The 13277-nt window shown below is 41.2% G+C and overlaps 1 protein-coding gene across 1 annotated transcript in view; it reads left to right on the forward strand.

Annotated features, from left to right (window-relative positions):
- Nucleotides 1-12996: 12996 nt before the first annotated feature.
- Nucleotides 12997-13277, forward strand: part of SBSPON (somatomedin B and thrombospondin type 1 domain containing) — a 9402-nt gene continuing 9121 nt past the window's right edge. Inside the window, exon 1 of the mRNA XM_031058623.1 lies at nt 12997-13122. Within this exon, the coding sequence (XP_030914483.1) occupies nt 12997-13122 (126 nt within the window). The remainder of the gene's footprint in view (nt 13123-13277) is intronic.

Consider the following 13277-nt stretch of genomic DNA (forward strand, 5'->3'; position numbering starts at 1 on the left):
ATAGCTTCCAATACATGGTTTTGTTACTTACTATAGCAAGGAGTTGAATATACTTTACTGAAAATCTTAAGCTAGTAAGAGTTTCCATGTCCCAGAAAAAATTCCCCACTGTGTTGCTCAAGACCAAACAAAAAAAAAAACAGTGCTTGAAAAATTAAGGATGAAGAAAATTCTACAATATAACATGACACTTTTTGGTGGAACACATGAGGGCATTGATCTATTAGTGCAAGCAAAGGCCTAAGGAGTGCTGCTGTGTCTTTTACTTTGCCACTTTGCCAGGAAAAAAATGGGTGTAGTGAAGTCAAAATTAACTGTATACTGTGAATTACTTGTCAAGTCCAGATATACAACTGTTTGATGTGAGCAATCAAACACACAGCAGTTCTGAATTACTAGAGGGAAAACAACTGGGTTTTTTCTCATCAGAAAGAAATCATAAACTTGATAACAGCTGAACAACAAAAATCCCTTCTAAGACAAATCCTTTGCTAACTTAATACTTACCTAGAGAACATGGAAAGGAAACATGGTGTACCTGTAGTTTCTGTCCTTTTTCACTGTATAGCAGGCTCTTATCTCCCTGCTTTGCCTGTTTCTCTTCACACAGTGCAGTCCAAAGGAGCAATGTGGGTGAAGTCTAAATGTCTCCATTTACTCTCTGAAAACCCTCAGTGTGTACTGTGCAAGGCCAAGCAACATAAACACCATTCTTTTGACTGAGTTCTGATGACTGAAACAGAGAATACAGTCAAGGTCACTAGATACTTCACAAGCAGTGAAAGGGATACTCCTCAACTCCTACCACTAAAGACATGCATTGATTTAAGAAGAGAGCTCTATTTAAAATTATAAAGTAATACTAGTCTAACAGGACATCCAGAGATCTTGCCCAAAGCATGGCCAACTTCAAAGTTACATTACGTGCCTGAGATCTTGTCCACACTAATTTTGTGTATCTCCAAAGATGGTGGTGACACCACAGCCTCTTTGGACAATCATTTCCAGTGTCTCATCACTTTAACTATGAAAAAAGTGTCTGTTCTTCCCCAGAGATTCAGTCCAGAGAAAGAAGGGATTGCATGAAGCCAAAGAGGGGTAGCACGTGTGTTGGCTAGGATGCGGGAGGGCCAGGTGGCACCAGAGACATGAAGAAGATGGCTCCCAGGGCTGTGAGGTCTTTTGGGTCACTTGCTGGGTGATGGCAGTGGGAACACCAGTGCTGTGCAGAACTGGAGGATGATGTTTGGGTCCACAAGAAAGAGAAAAAAAAATCTGAAAAAAAGTGATGATGTATAAAGTTGAACACCATTTTTTGTAATTTTTTTTTATGCAGCTCCTCACTGAGTGTCTGTTGATTTCAATAGAGCAGTACAAGTGATTAATCTGTTTTTTGTGTACAATAAGTCCTATTCTGTAAACAAATAAACATCGGTTTCAAGAAAGTGCTCACCATGTGTTTTATCAAGAAAGTTTTAAAGAGATTGTGAATTGATTTGAAAGGAGCTCAAGAAAACAAGTAACAAAACAAAGAAACAGTCTCTTTTTTTCTTGTAAAAAAATTTGCAGAAATGCTTGCTGAAAATATCCACTTTAAGAAATTGTGGGTCTTTTTATCTCTAGAAAAACTGCAGGAAAATCTGCTTAAGGCCTTGTGTTTTGCAGCACAATCAGATGCTGCCTGTGGCATAACTTCCAAAGTTCCAAACTGATTTTCTGTCACCTTGGTTTTTCAAGATTTTCTAAGCCTTCTGATGTTGACATTCTTGTAGTGAACTTTCTCACTCACTTTCTGTAAATAACTCATTGTTTTGCATTCCTTTATGGAGGAGGAGAAGGTTGACGGACTTTTGGTTTGACCAGTGTCATTGGAGAGGTGGCACTGTCACCCTCCAATCCGCTGTCTCTTTTGGAAAACTATAAATGTTGGAGTCAGAAACTAAACTTCCCTTTTTTTCTTCACCTTGAGAACAGCGGTGTGAGCTTGTGTTCTTTCGTGTCCTATAGCAACAATTTTCTTTTCCCTGTAAACGATCAAGTCCCTTTTTATTTGAAGCATTTTATATCCTGTGCTAAAGAACTCCTCTCATGCACATATTTAAACATGTACATGCAGGAGTGCGCTGGGAGATTTTTTTTCTCTGAGGCCAAAAAAAGGCACTGGTGGAGACAGTCTGAAGTCTCTTGATGTCAGTGACGGAGATTTAAAGGTTACTGGATAAGCTCTGAGTCTCTGTATGGACATCTTAGATCAACTGAAAATATCTCAAGACCTTTAATGTTTCCTAGAAACTTTAAAACCTCTGTGGATTAGGAAAACCATTCCCACAGCTTACTTGTTCCCATGGGCAAACACTGTCATCTCAAAATTGCATGACATATGGGACATTACAAGCATTCTAGAGGCTCTAGGCTATTTCCTTCTGACAGTGTAATTTGGACCTCACGGGTGTTAGATGATTATTTTGATTTCATTCCTAGCTTTACCTTCATCATCAATCTGCAGAATAAGAAAATGAGACAGATCAATTTTGTACTTATCAGCTAATGCTCCTATAATTTTAGGAGATGGGAAATTTTAACATACTCTGTTCCAGAAACTACATCTAGTCATGAAACATGGTTTTCTGTTAAGCCTGAGAAAAAATAAATGAGAGAAAAAAAAGTATAATTCTGCTAACAGTTTTGATAATCTTTTCCAGTAGGTAGCATGCGAGAAATAGAAATGAGAATTGTCAGTCCTGATACAATAATGATTGCAAACGCAGCCCAGCGTTGAACTTCAGGTCAAGTAGGATTACGGAAATGAAGGAAAAAACAAGTAGGCTAAGAAACATACAACAAAATTTACCGACCAAAATTACACCCAAGTAGAAAAAAGCCATTGTGTGTGATCTTGTTTGTAAAACCTATGCACTACATCTCACAAGCAAACTGATAATTATATTTTTCAATTCCAAATACTCTGATTTTTTACCCTGGGAGAAAATGTTTGTTGGAACTTGCTGCATTTCTACCAGACTTTTAATTATCCTACTGGGATGCAATTTACAGCCCACCTTTTAGGGTGAGTCTTGGAGGTGCAGTTCCCATTAACATTAATGACGTGTGCATGCTGTGAGGATAACTATAATCCCTTTGAAAATTAAACGCTTGGTGCTGTCAAACATTTTACTAATGCTGCAAATCTGAAGGCATTCAAAATGGGTGTAGGGCTTTCTTTTTTTCCATATGAGTGATTGCAGTATTTTTGATTGCTTTGGATGAACAAAAAGATCACTCTGAGACTGATGTTGTCTGCCAGAAAGAACAGTTATGAATGGGTAGCCTGGTTAATGTAGGTGTTCACAATCTTCAAAAGTCACACCAAAGAGTATCTACACTATATTCTCATTGGAGCTAGTGAAGTTTAGGTGTATAAAAGCATACAAATTTGAATTTTTCAATTTAATTTAAATTCACTACCAGATTGCTGGTGGCCCATTCTGTATTGATATACATTCAGTCAGCAGGAGGACAGTTCTGTGAGTTTCATGAGTGGTGGATAAAGCTGGAATGTTATGCCTTGAGAAAAGAAATTGCTCTGCTTTCTGAGATAAAAGCTTCTCCATGCACTAAGTGCACTATATCTAGTTTTGCTCTCCATGGATATAGTTCTAGCTGAACACAAAAATGATGTAAAAAATTTCAACATCAAATTTGTAGACACGCTCTGCTGGTCTACAATCAAATTAATGCACAAATAATTGTACAAAGAATTGATAAACATGTTTCAGACAGAGCAGCCTAACTGCAGGCATCCTCTGCCCTAGAGACCTCTGCTTTGTAGCTAAGCCAATATTCAAGTCCAGAGAGAGACAGAAATACTGCTGTAGTACTCACACATGCAAGATAGATAACAAAATCAGACATTTAAGAGAAAGAGATGCAAACAAATCAAGACACAATGTAGCCCTAAAATTAATAACCTTTTTATATATTATTCAGTTTAACCTTTTTATATATTATTCAGTTACACGTCTGACATGTACATTTAAACTCAGTGATACTGAGATAAATTCAGAGCCATGGATAAGTGGGTTTCCCAAGTGGGAAAAGCCTTCACACTTGTAGGCATTGCCTGCTCTGCTTCATCTGCTACAGGCAAAGCTGAGCTGACTCCTTTTGAGTTCAGTGCTCTGTCTGCCCTTACCACACATTCACCCCAACAGAATGTAAAGCCTAGCCACATTGATCAGCTCTGTCTTCTTCCAACTATGCAGTGGTAGTACTAAGTCCTAGACCTTCCTCATAAGCAGGGAGAGTAGGAGTCAGTAGCTACCATCTTAGAATCCATCTGAAGTATGCTTGAAGCAAATGAATTGTCACATATTTGCATCCAAATTGCAATCTGCTGGTGTGTGATATAAAGAATAAAAGCTTCAAAAATGGCACAGTAGTAAATTTACTTGGGAAGAATTTGGCTTAGGCTGCAGAAGCTGTTTGCGCTCTTTAGCACTGTTCAGTGTTTTATGAACCTTCGGTACACTCTGGGTAATCTCCATTTTAGGTGACAAAGATGTACCCAGGCTGCATCCACACCAGGCCAAGCTTGGTGCTGTTATTACTGAAGAAAGAGCAAAAATACATGAACCCATCCTGAGTTCTGAGTTTGAATTGGAGCCAAATTCAACACCTCAGTAGAAAAAGATTATTTCTCACTCTTTATCCCCAGCTGGCACTTTCACTTCCTCACCTCTTCCTGCTGCCATTTGGGAAGAAGGCTCCTCCAAATCACCTTAATTTGAAAAGACCTTTTGATAAAAAGAGAGCACATGCCGGTATTACACATCAGGAAGAAACACATTATTTTAAGGCTATTTTATGAAGTGCAGAACACTCCAAAAATTTCTGAGCATATGAATTAGGGAGAACGTGAAAAGGCAGATCTCTGTGTAAAATAACATATTTCCATGTAAATTACATAGAGTGATGCTAGCTGAGACTTGGGATTGTCCTCTTCTTTAAATTTTACATTATTTGTCTTTAAAACAAATATTCACAGGGTTTTGTGAGTGGAATTGCAAAGTACTCAATAATATTTGTATTGCAGCAGGAGGCACTTTTGAGTCTGTGATCACTGCCCCTGCCTGCACTCCCAGTTAGTGTTTCTATAAATAAGGATATAGCCCAAAAGAAAGAAACACAGAATAGTCCTCTCAGTGAGGTAAGTGCTAAGAAATCACGAATATGCTCTCAGACCCTCATGTGCACTCCCCTGTGAGTCCAGGAGAGGCCACTTACCTCTGCAAGGACAAGCTTTAAAGGAGGAGTTGGGAGTGTACCAGCTGAAAAGTCATTCAGGGTCTCTGCAGAAAATTTTTCCCAAGCCAGCTGGCTGCCTCCAGCTGAACTGCCCACATGGCACAAACCCATGAGGAGCTGCAAGGGCAGTGAGTGCCCATGGCTGTTGAGGCAGTGCCTGGACACACCACAGACAGAAGGAGCCAAGTGGAGAAGGCGGTAGGAGGCAGTTTGGTGGGCAATGCAGTCCCAAGGACACCTGCAGGGAATTTCCTGAAAGAAGCCTTGAAGTATTGGTGGTAGTGGAGGGATCTTCCTACACTAGATCTTGGTGCAAGCCTGCAAGGTTAACTGTTTTTTTGGCTGATTAAGCTCATTTTTTACCACATGCACGTACTGTGGTCCTGTGACGGCTTAGTCCAAGGCTATTACTATCAAGATAGGTTTGAACACAGGAAAAAAGTGCTAACAGTTGGACTAACTGCATTATTTCTGAGCTTCTCTCTACTGCTGAGGTACTTACACATCCCCTGAGGACTTCAGGTCCTGGCCCTGGTACTTTCAGGCAGAAAAGGATACTCCAATCCGGTGGTATTGAATGACCAGAGTTGGCTGTGGCAGATCTAAAGCAGATCCTCCAGCCTAGCCAAGCTCTGAGGCTCATCCCCTTCCTTGTCCTCTCTTCTCTCTCCATGCAGCCCTGTCCCATTTTGGCTGAAAGTCACCAGTGTATTACAGCAGGTTTGGTAGTTATGCTGCTGGCAGGATCCAAGGATGGGAGGCTGAAAACACAGCTGGACACATGAAAATATAACTACTGGGATTATTGTAGGACCTAGTGACTTGTCCATTATTTCTTATAGAAATAAGAAACTGATCTCTAAACTAAAGCTCTTTTTGCAGAGGTCAGTGCATCTAATGGAATATTTTAGGGACTTGACCTGCAAATACCTGCTACTTGCAAAGTAGAGCTACTTTAACTGCAAGTCATCTGCCTCTGCAAGGGAATTATCTGGTGAAGTGTTAAAAGCCTGCATTGCACTGATGACAGATGACAGGAGATAATATTTTTTTCTCTCCTTCTGAAATACTTGGTTTCTTTTAATGAAAATACTATCAGGACCCATTTCATATATGCAGCTAGGACAGATTCTAAATTTGACATGTCTTGCTTTTCTGGTCACCCTAGTGTTGGATAAACTTTCACAGGTGTGTTTAACAACATGAGTAATAGCTATCTTTTTTTAAAATGCAAGTCTGTACATTGGAGCGACTTATTTTGGTAGCTTTTGTGGGTCTTTTTGGTAAATAGATATGCTTCTTTTTAATTAGGCAAAATCAAAGAATGCAGTAGTATTTGAAGCATAGGAGGCACTTGGTTCTTTGGATGAATTCTCTGTTTCCTGTGGATTTCCCCTCTAATTCCCATTATGGATAATACTTCCACACAGATAAGCTCTACCCTGTTAATAGAGCCTTCATCACATTAGAGGAATTTAAATGGTTGACTAGTGTGGGACTGGGCTTCAGGCAACCATTAAAAAAATGGTCAAGATTGAGATTGATTTGAAATTCTGAAGGGAACTGATATGGCTGGGCTTCACATTTTGTCTCTCAGCTGAGACTTTTGCATATGGAGGAGTATTTTCTATTTCTTCCAGGCTGAATTAGTGGGTCACAAACGCTTGCTGCACCTTTACCTGCATAGTGCACACAGGTGTGTGGACACATAAGGGTAGAACTCAGTGCAGCTAGTCTGTCTACAGTGCAAGGACTTTCAGATCTCTTAGAGCTGATTAGATGAGTTACAAAGAGGTGCTTTATCAAACTTCATATTTGCCTAAGTCATCATCTGACTGAAAAGTTTAATTCGCTCAAGATATGCATGGAATTTGTATGGAAAAAAAAATCAGAATGCTCGAGATGCTAGAGATTCTAGCTGTGTGTGGTTTAGAGTATTCCTCTTCAGCTTGAGAGACAAAATCTGCCCTGTGCACTGACACAACCACATTCACTTACATGAAGTGACATGGCTGTAACTAATTGGACTAAGCAGGCAAACTTTCACTGCACACAGCCAAAGATAAACTGCCTCCAAATATTTCTCCCTGAAAATATTTTCATGGTACCTGGCCTCATTTTAGTCTGAACAATACATTTCTGTCTCCAGACACTAAAAATAGTTCATGTACTAATTAAAAAAAAACAAGCTGTGACAGAAAACAATAAAGGCAAGGAAATGGGAGAGCATTTTTACATAGCCAGCAGCTTTCCTGGCACCATTTCCAGCTATGAAGAGGGTTATTAGCAAGCCCAGAATTATATAAACAGTTCCCTCTGCCAGCCAGTGTACACCAGAATCATCATTTACTTTCAAATTATTCAAGTCAGCAGAATTCATCTTTTCATCAGTCCAGTGGAAAGATTGGCCGAGGTTCTCAAAAGTGGGATTATGATAAGAAAAAAATTACTCTTTCTCTCAACAGTTCAGTGCCCTAATTTAATAAACTCATAGTTATTCCTGCTTTCTTCATTGACAGAAATGTGTGTTTATTCCTGCTAGCAGAGCATGCTCATCAGCTGCAGGAGTGGGAGCTGCATTCTCTGCAAAATGCACCACCATCAAAATCATCCAATAATTCCAAGATGAAGAATCTTTGCTACTGGATGTGATAATTGAGAAAGAAAGAAATTGACTGAGTTTTGGACTGTGCTAATACTGATTACAGTTTAAAACAGCAGGGAAAATCAGATCTGGATTTAATGAGAAATAAACAGTCTTAGCTACTTTTTGCTTGAATTTTAATAGTGAGTTTGAGGATGAGCTATTCATCTCTTTGGCTTTATATGCTGACAAAAAAGGAGCTGACTGGGTGCAAATCAGGGCTAATGTTTGCTCTAGGTCTGGCAGAGTAATGTGGCTGCTCAGAGGTAGTGCATGGAGAGGCCGGTGGCTGCAGCTCAGAGTGAGGCAGCTGAGCCTAGGAGCCCTCCGGCACACCAGGAGGCCCCAGCTCAGTAAATCCTTCAAGATTGCACAACCTGGAACAAGTGAGCAGTCCTATGGTGGTGTTATTATGTGCCTTGGGTTATGCAAGTGCTTAAGTGTTTTGCTGGATAGGTGCCCTAATCTGTCAGTATCTTTTTATCCTGTCCTTAAAACAGTAATAACTATTCCTACATCGGGAAGGAAAATAATTTATTTAGTCATGATAGCAGAAAAGAGAAGGTCTGTAAATACTAAAGAAAATAATCCCAAAGTAGGGGAAACAGGAAAGTGTGTGGAATAACATCCTGGGATGCTTATTTGGTAAGAGGCAGCTCTGTTTCAGAAAGTGTTAAACTGCCACCCTCTCTTACCCTGGCTGATCATGTGCCTCTAAAGTGTAAAACTACCTGGGAAGCCCTGCAGGAAGATAGCTAACAAACAGGAGTCAAGTGGACTGTGTTCCTCACACATAATGAATAGATGCCTTCACATCTCAGCAAAGCCTTTGAAAGCAGTGTCCTATTTGGCCTGAAGGACCAGAACAGATTGTCTGAATAACAGGCTGACTTTCCAGGATCAGGAGTTTAAAAACACATTGGTTCTCCAAATACAGCCAGGTACTCAGCATGTTCCCTCATGAGTGACCCCTGGGGTAATATTGTCCTCAAAATTACAAAGATAAATGAAAATTGGAACATCAGTGACACTTTCAGATTATACAGCATTTAGAATTAAGATGAAATAAAAGCTAACACAAAAAATGTACCTATTAATGCAATACTACTATTCCATAAGCCAGAGGCTGTTAATTCAGACGGGAGATGTAGTTGTAGCCTGATAGAGAAAGGGGAATGTTCTACCATGTGCACCAGCTGAGCCATCTTTAATTGCTGCTGCTGGAGACAGTTCTGCAGCCTTCTGCCCTGGGTTACCTCCTCTTCCTCATGCTGGCTCAGGTGCTCCATTTCCTTTTGGCTCCCTGAATCTGAAAATGAGAAATTCAGGGGAAAAGACAGAACACGGATGTCTTCTAGTCCTTACATGCTTAGGCTGGACAGATTTGCCTGACTTTTTCTGCATGGAAGTTCAACAGCAGCTCTGTGTTCATCACACTACTTGGACATTTCTTCAATAACTTACAGGGAGGGTGAAGGTCTTTAAAACTCAGCTGAAAATATCCTGATAGATAGTTCTTCTATATTTCCATTAACCTCTCCAATTCAAGCAATTTTGTGCATCATTACCAACCCCAACCAAAATCAGTGGTTGTAATTGAGATGCAGCAAGCCAATGCATCTCCCATGACCCATGACAGGCTTGTGCCTGACAGGACTGCCAAGGCAAAGTGGATGCACAGCAAATGACCTCCCTCAAATACAGCCAGGTATTCAGCCTGCCCTCTTAGGAGTGATTCAATTGAGAACAGCTCAAGCCAGTCATTGAAACAGCATCATGCTTTAACATCATGGGCCATGAAACTATAGAAACCCTCTTTCATGTACCCACTGCTCTGTTTCTATACTGGTTGATCATTAGTGAAGAAAAAACACTCCTCATTTCTCTTACATACAAAATGTTGCTATTGCTTTAAGCTGTGAGCTGCACTAGCAAACACCATGATTTGGTTATCCACCTTAGCAGGGATTATTTCTTATCAGGAAAAAGTCCACTTTTCCAGAACAATGGGAACAAGTGCCTTATATGACAAATCACCTTGTAGCTGACTGTGGGGTTCTTGGGAAGCCTGGCCCTGTGTAGCAGGACAGAGACAGCCTGCAGCCTTTGTAGTTGCATCAGTCACCATGCTGCCTCAATATAAAATGCAAGCAGGTTGCTTCAGAAGGGTATTTCTCTCAAATAAATAAAGCTGTGTGCAAACATGAGTCTGAATGAAAAAGAAATGCCCTGCAGGATTTTTGAAGTCCTCTCAGTTTGATGCCATTGGATTAAACTCCCAGCAGCAAAGAAAAATTAGCTTTATTTGTGCAAGTTTAGACCTTCCAGAAAGTTTGCTCGTGTGGAGGTGTGGTCATATGGAATGCTGCTGGCTGGCAGATAATATATTTGAAAAAAGACTTTGAAGATTACTTGAATAGGCCTTACATCAGGTACTCAGAATCACTGCAGTTGCAAGTTCAACTTGAAAAAATATTAAAGGTATTTTACTATCAAACACATATTTTGTGCCTAGTCTGAAGCTTTTCCCACTAGCAGGTGCTTCAGTCTTCTACCTACTGTTATGGGAAGATGTGTGCCACAGGAATAGATGGAGAGTAAACTTGGCTCTGCTTTACCTTCTTTATATACAGAAAGCATAAACAATGGTGGTAAATAATAATACTGGTAATCATGGTAAATAACAGAGACCAGTTTTCATTTTAATTTACTGTTGGAACATACTTGGCTCAGTTCTGTATTTGTGATATTTTAAACCAGGGAGAACTCCATGTAAGGCAATGGGGACACTTGGATTGGAAATAAAACAATGGAACAAAACTCACTGGAACTGTATAAATGTTTGAAAAATTAGTTTAAAAAAAATGTTCACAGTCTTGGTTTCTTTTCCCCTCTTTAGTTTGGAAATCTGAGTTTAGAGATTCCAAAGCTAAAATAGGGCAGAAATGGAGAGAAAAATGGCTGACAACTTGAGCTTGATCATGGTGTTCAAAATCTCAGAGCCAACAGCAACACCTGTTTTTGAGAGGACTACAATACAGTCCTTAGATTTCTCCTTACCTCTGGGACTGAGAAGTATTTTGGCAAGAAGTGCACATGTAGAACAGCTGTCTGATGACCTCTGCTCCATGCAATGCTCCTCCAGTGGCTTACAAGAAAGAGCAAGGACTCTGCATGTTCCCTAAGCTTACCTACATGTGCATTTTAAATCTCTGCTTTTCTTGTAAAGTTATTTGCACAACAAAAAGATAACCGACAGCAGGTACGGAGCAACACTTACTTTCTGTGGACCATTTCATGTCAGACTGGCAAGAAATCTCTGCCTGTTTTGATGGAATTGCGTGTAAGGGTTTCAATGCTGAGTCACTGCAGAGGGAACATCACTGTGTTTCTTTGTCCTTCTTAGTTACCTAGTGTTGCTCCTAATAGAAAGAAATTAACTAAAAGAAAAAAAAACCACAAAGTACTTGCTGGAACAAACTGGGTGAGCTTGTTCTCTCCTTTAATTAAGATTCATTTTTTCCTGGTTGCTCTGAAGAATCTGCTTTACTATGTCCAGTAGAAATGACAACATTTTTCATTTGTATTCTGTTTTCTTTTACTAGACTATGCAGACATATTTTCTTGTTTTTTCTGTAAACATATCCACTAAGAGAAAGCCCCTCTTTGACCTGTTCTGGACTCATCCAAGTTTTATTGACTCATCCTTTCAGCATAAGTCATCTGCACACAATTTATCCACCTACAAAGGTAGTTTCTACTACTATTTGCTAATATTTTGCCTTTCAGGTGAAGTGCAGGAATACAATAAAGGAGAGGAAAACATAAAGAGGCGTTCCTTCTCTCACACTGCTTTTACCAAGGCAGGTTGCAAGTCTTGTTCTCCTCTCACTCACCGCAGGAACTCCCCCAACATTCGCTATTCAGGAGTTCAAGTTTTAGGCTGGCAGAATGCCAGCAAATTCATTAGTGGCACACTGGATAACAGATCAGACTCAATCCTCAGGGATTTAAACAACATTATAACAGTAATATTTGATGGCTAGAAGAAATTAAACTCTGTCTGGCCTGAGCTGTCTCAGGGGGTCCAAGTACCCACATGTAGTAGATAATATAATAAACTGTTACCTCCCCTCGTAGGCAGCTTTGGGAGACCAGATGTCTCTTGCTTTAGTAGCTATCTGCAAATTGAAGTGTGCAAAGCTAACATATTTTTGCAGTCACCTCACTACTTACTTTTGGGATTTGACTTTTGGCTAAAATTATCAGGTTCCATTAATCGTAAAAACCTCTTAGCACTGAAGTGAACTGAAAACCAGAATCCAAACCTCTTGTTACTAAGAAGTTACTTGGGAATCCACCACGCTTTTCTTGTGCACCTGCAAGTACAGCTTCTTTTGTTTGTTCTGGAAACAGATTTAAAAAAAAAATTAAGATAAAGAACAAAAATGAAAAACGTAGCACACACAAATGCTGTGTGGGACGTGCCCTGAAATGAGGAAGTGCCTGTACCAATAAACCATGGCTAGTGGCACCAGGTCGTTCCCACCCACGGGGCTGTGTGGACACGGCTGGGGATACCCTGGAACAGCTTTGTGGGTCACTGTGATGTGAGTCACCACTGCACACGGTGTGGCTGGGCCGTTCACAGCTGTGCGGGACACTGCTGGTTGGGACACTGCCGGTTGGGACACTGCCATGCCGATCAGTCCTGTGCAGCACATGGCTGTGTGACACCGCTGTGCAGGACACTGCTCTGTGGCTCATCACTGCATGGGACACTGCTGCGTAGGACATGGCTCCGCGGGAGGGACACCACCATGTGAGGCATTGCTGTGGGGGTCACTGAGTGTGGGACCCTGCTGAGGGGGACATTGCTGAAAAGGTTGTCAGCATGTGGGAGACACTGCCATGGGGAGGGCATTGAAGGTCATCACTGTGGAAGTCCCTGCAGTGGGACATAGCAGTGTGGGTCATGGTGTGAGGGCCATCCCTGTGCAGGACATCACCACGAGGGTCATACCTGCGGGAGTCCTGCAGCGTGGGACATGGTTCCTGCTGTGCAGGACATCCTGGTACAGAACATCGCGGTGTGGGGCATCGCCAGCTGTCCTGCCATGCGGATCCCGCGGGAAACACCCACCACCTGGCAGGACACCCCCGGGGACACACGGGTGTGTGATTTCAAATTTACGAGATTTTAAAATTTACGAGAGATTTAAAACGCACACTGCCGCTGCCCCCGCACCCCGAAGCTTTGCCGCGGCAGCTGTGCAGCTGCCCGACCGGGCAGGGCAGGGCAGGGCTGGCCGCCCCCCGCCCCCGCCGG

Source organism: Geospiza fortis, unplaced genomic scaffold, assembly GCF_000277835.1.
Source record: "Geospiza fortis unplaced genomic scaffold, GeoFor_1.0 scaffold121, whole genome shotgun sequence".
Taxonomy (NCBI): Eukaryota; Metazoa; Chordata; class Aves; order Passeriformes; family Thraupidae; genus Geospiza; species Geospiza fortis.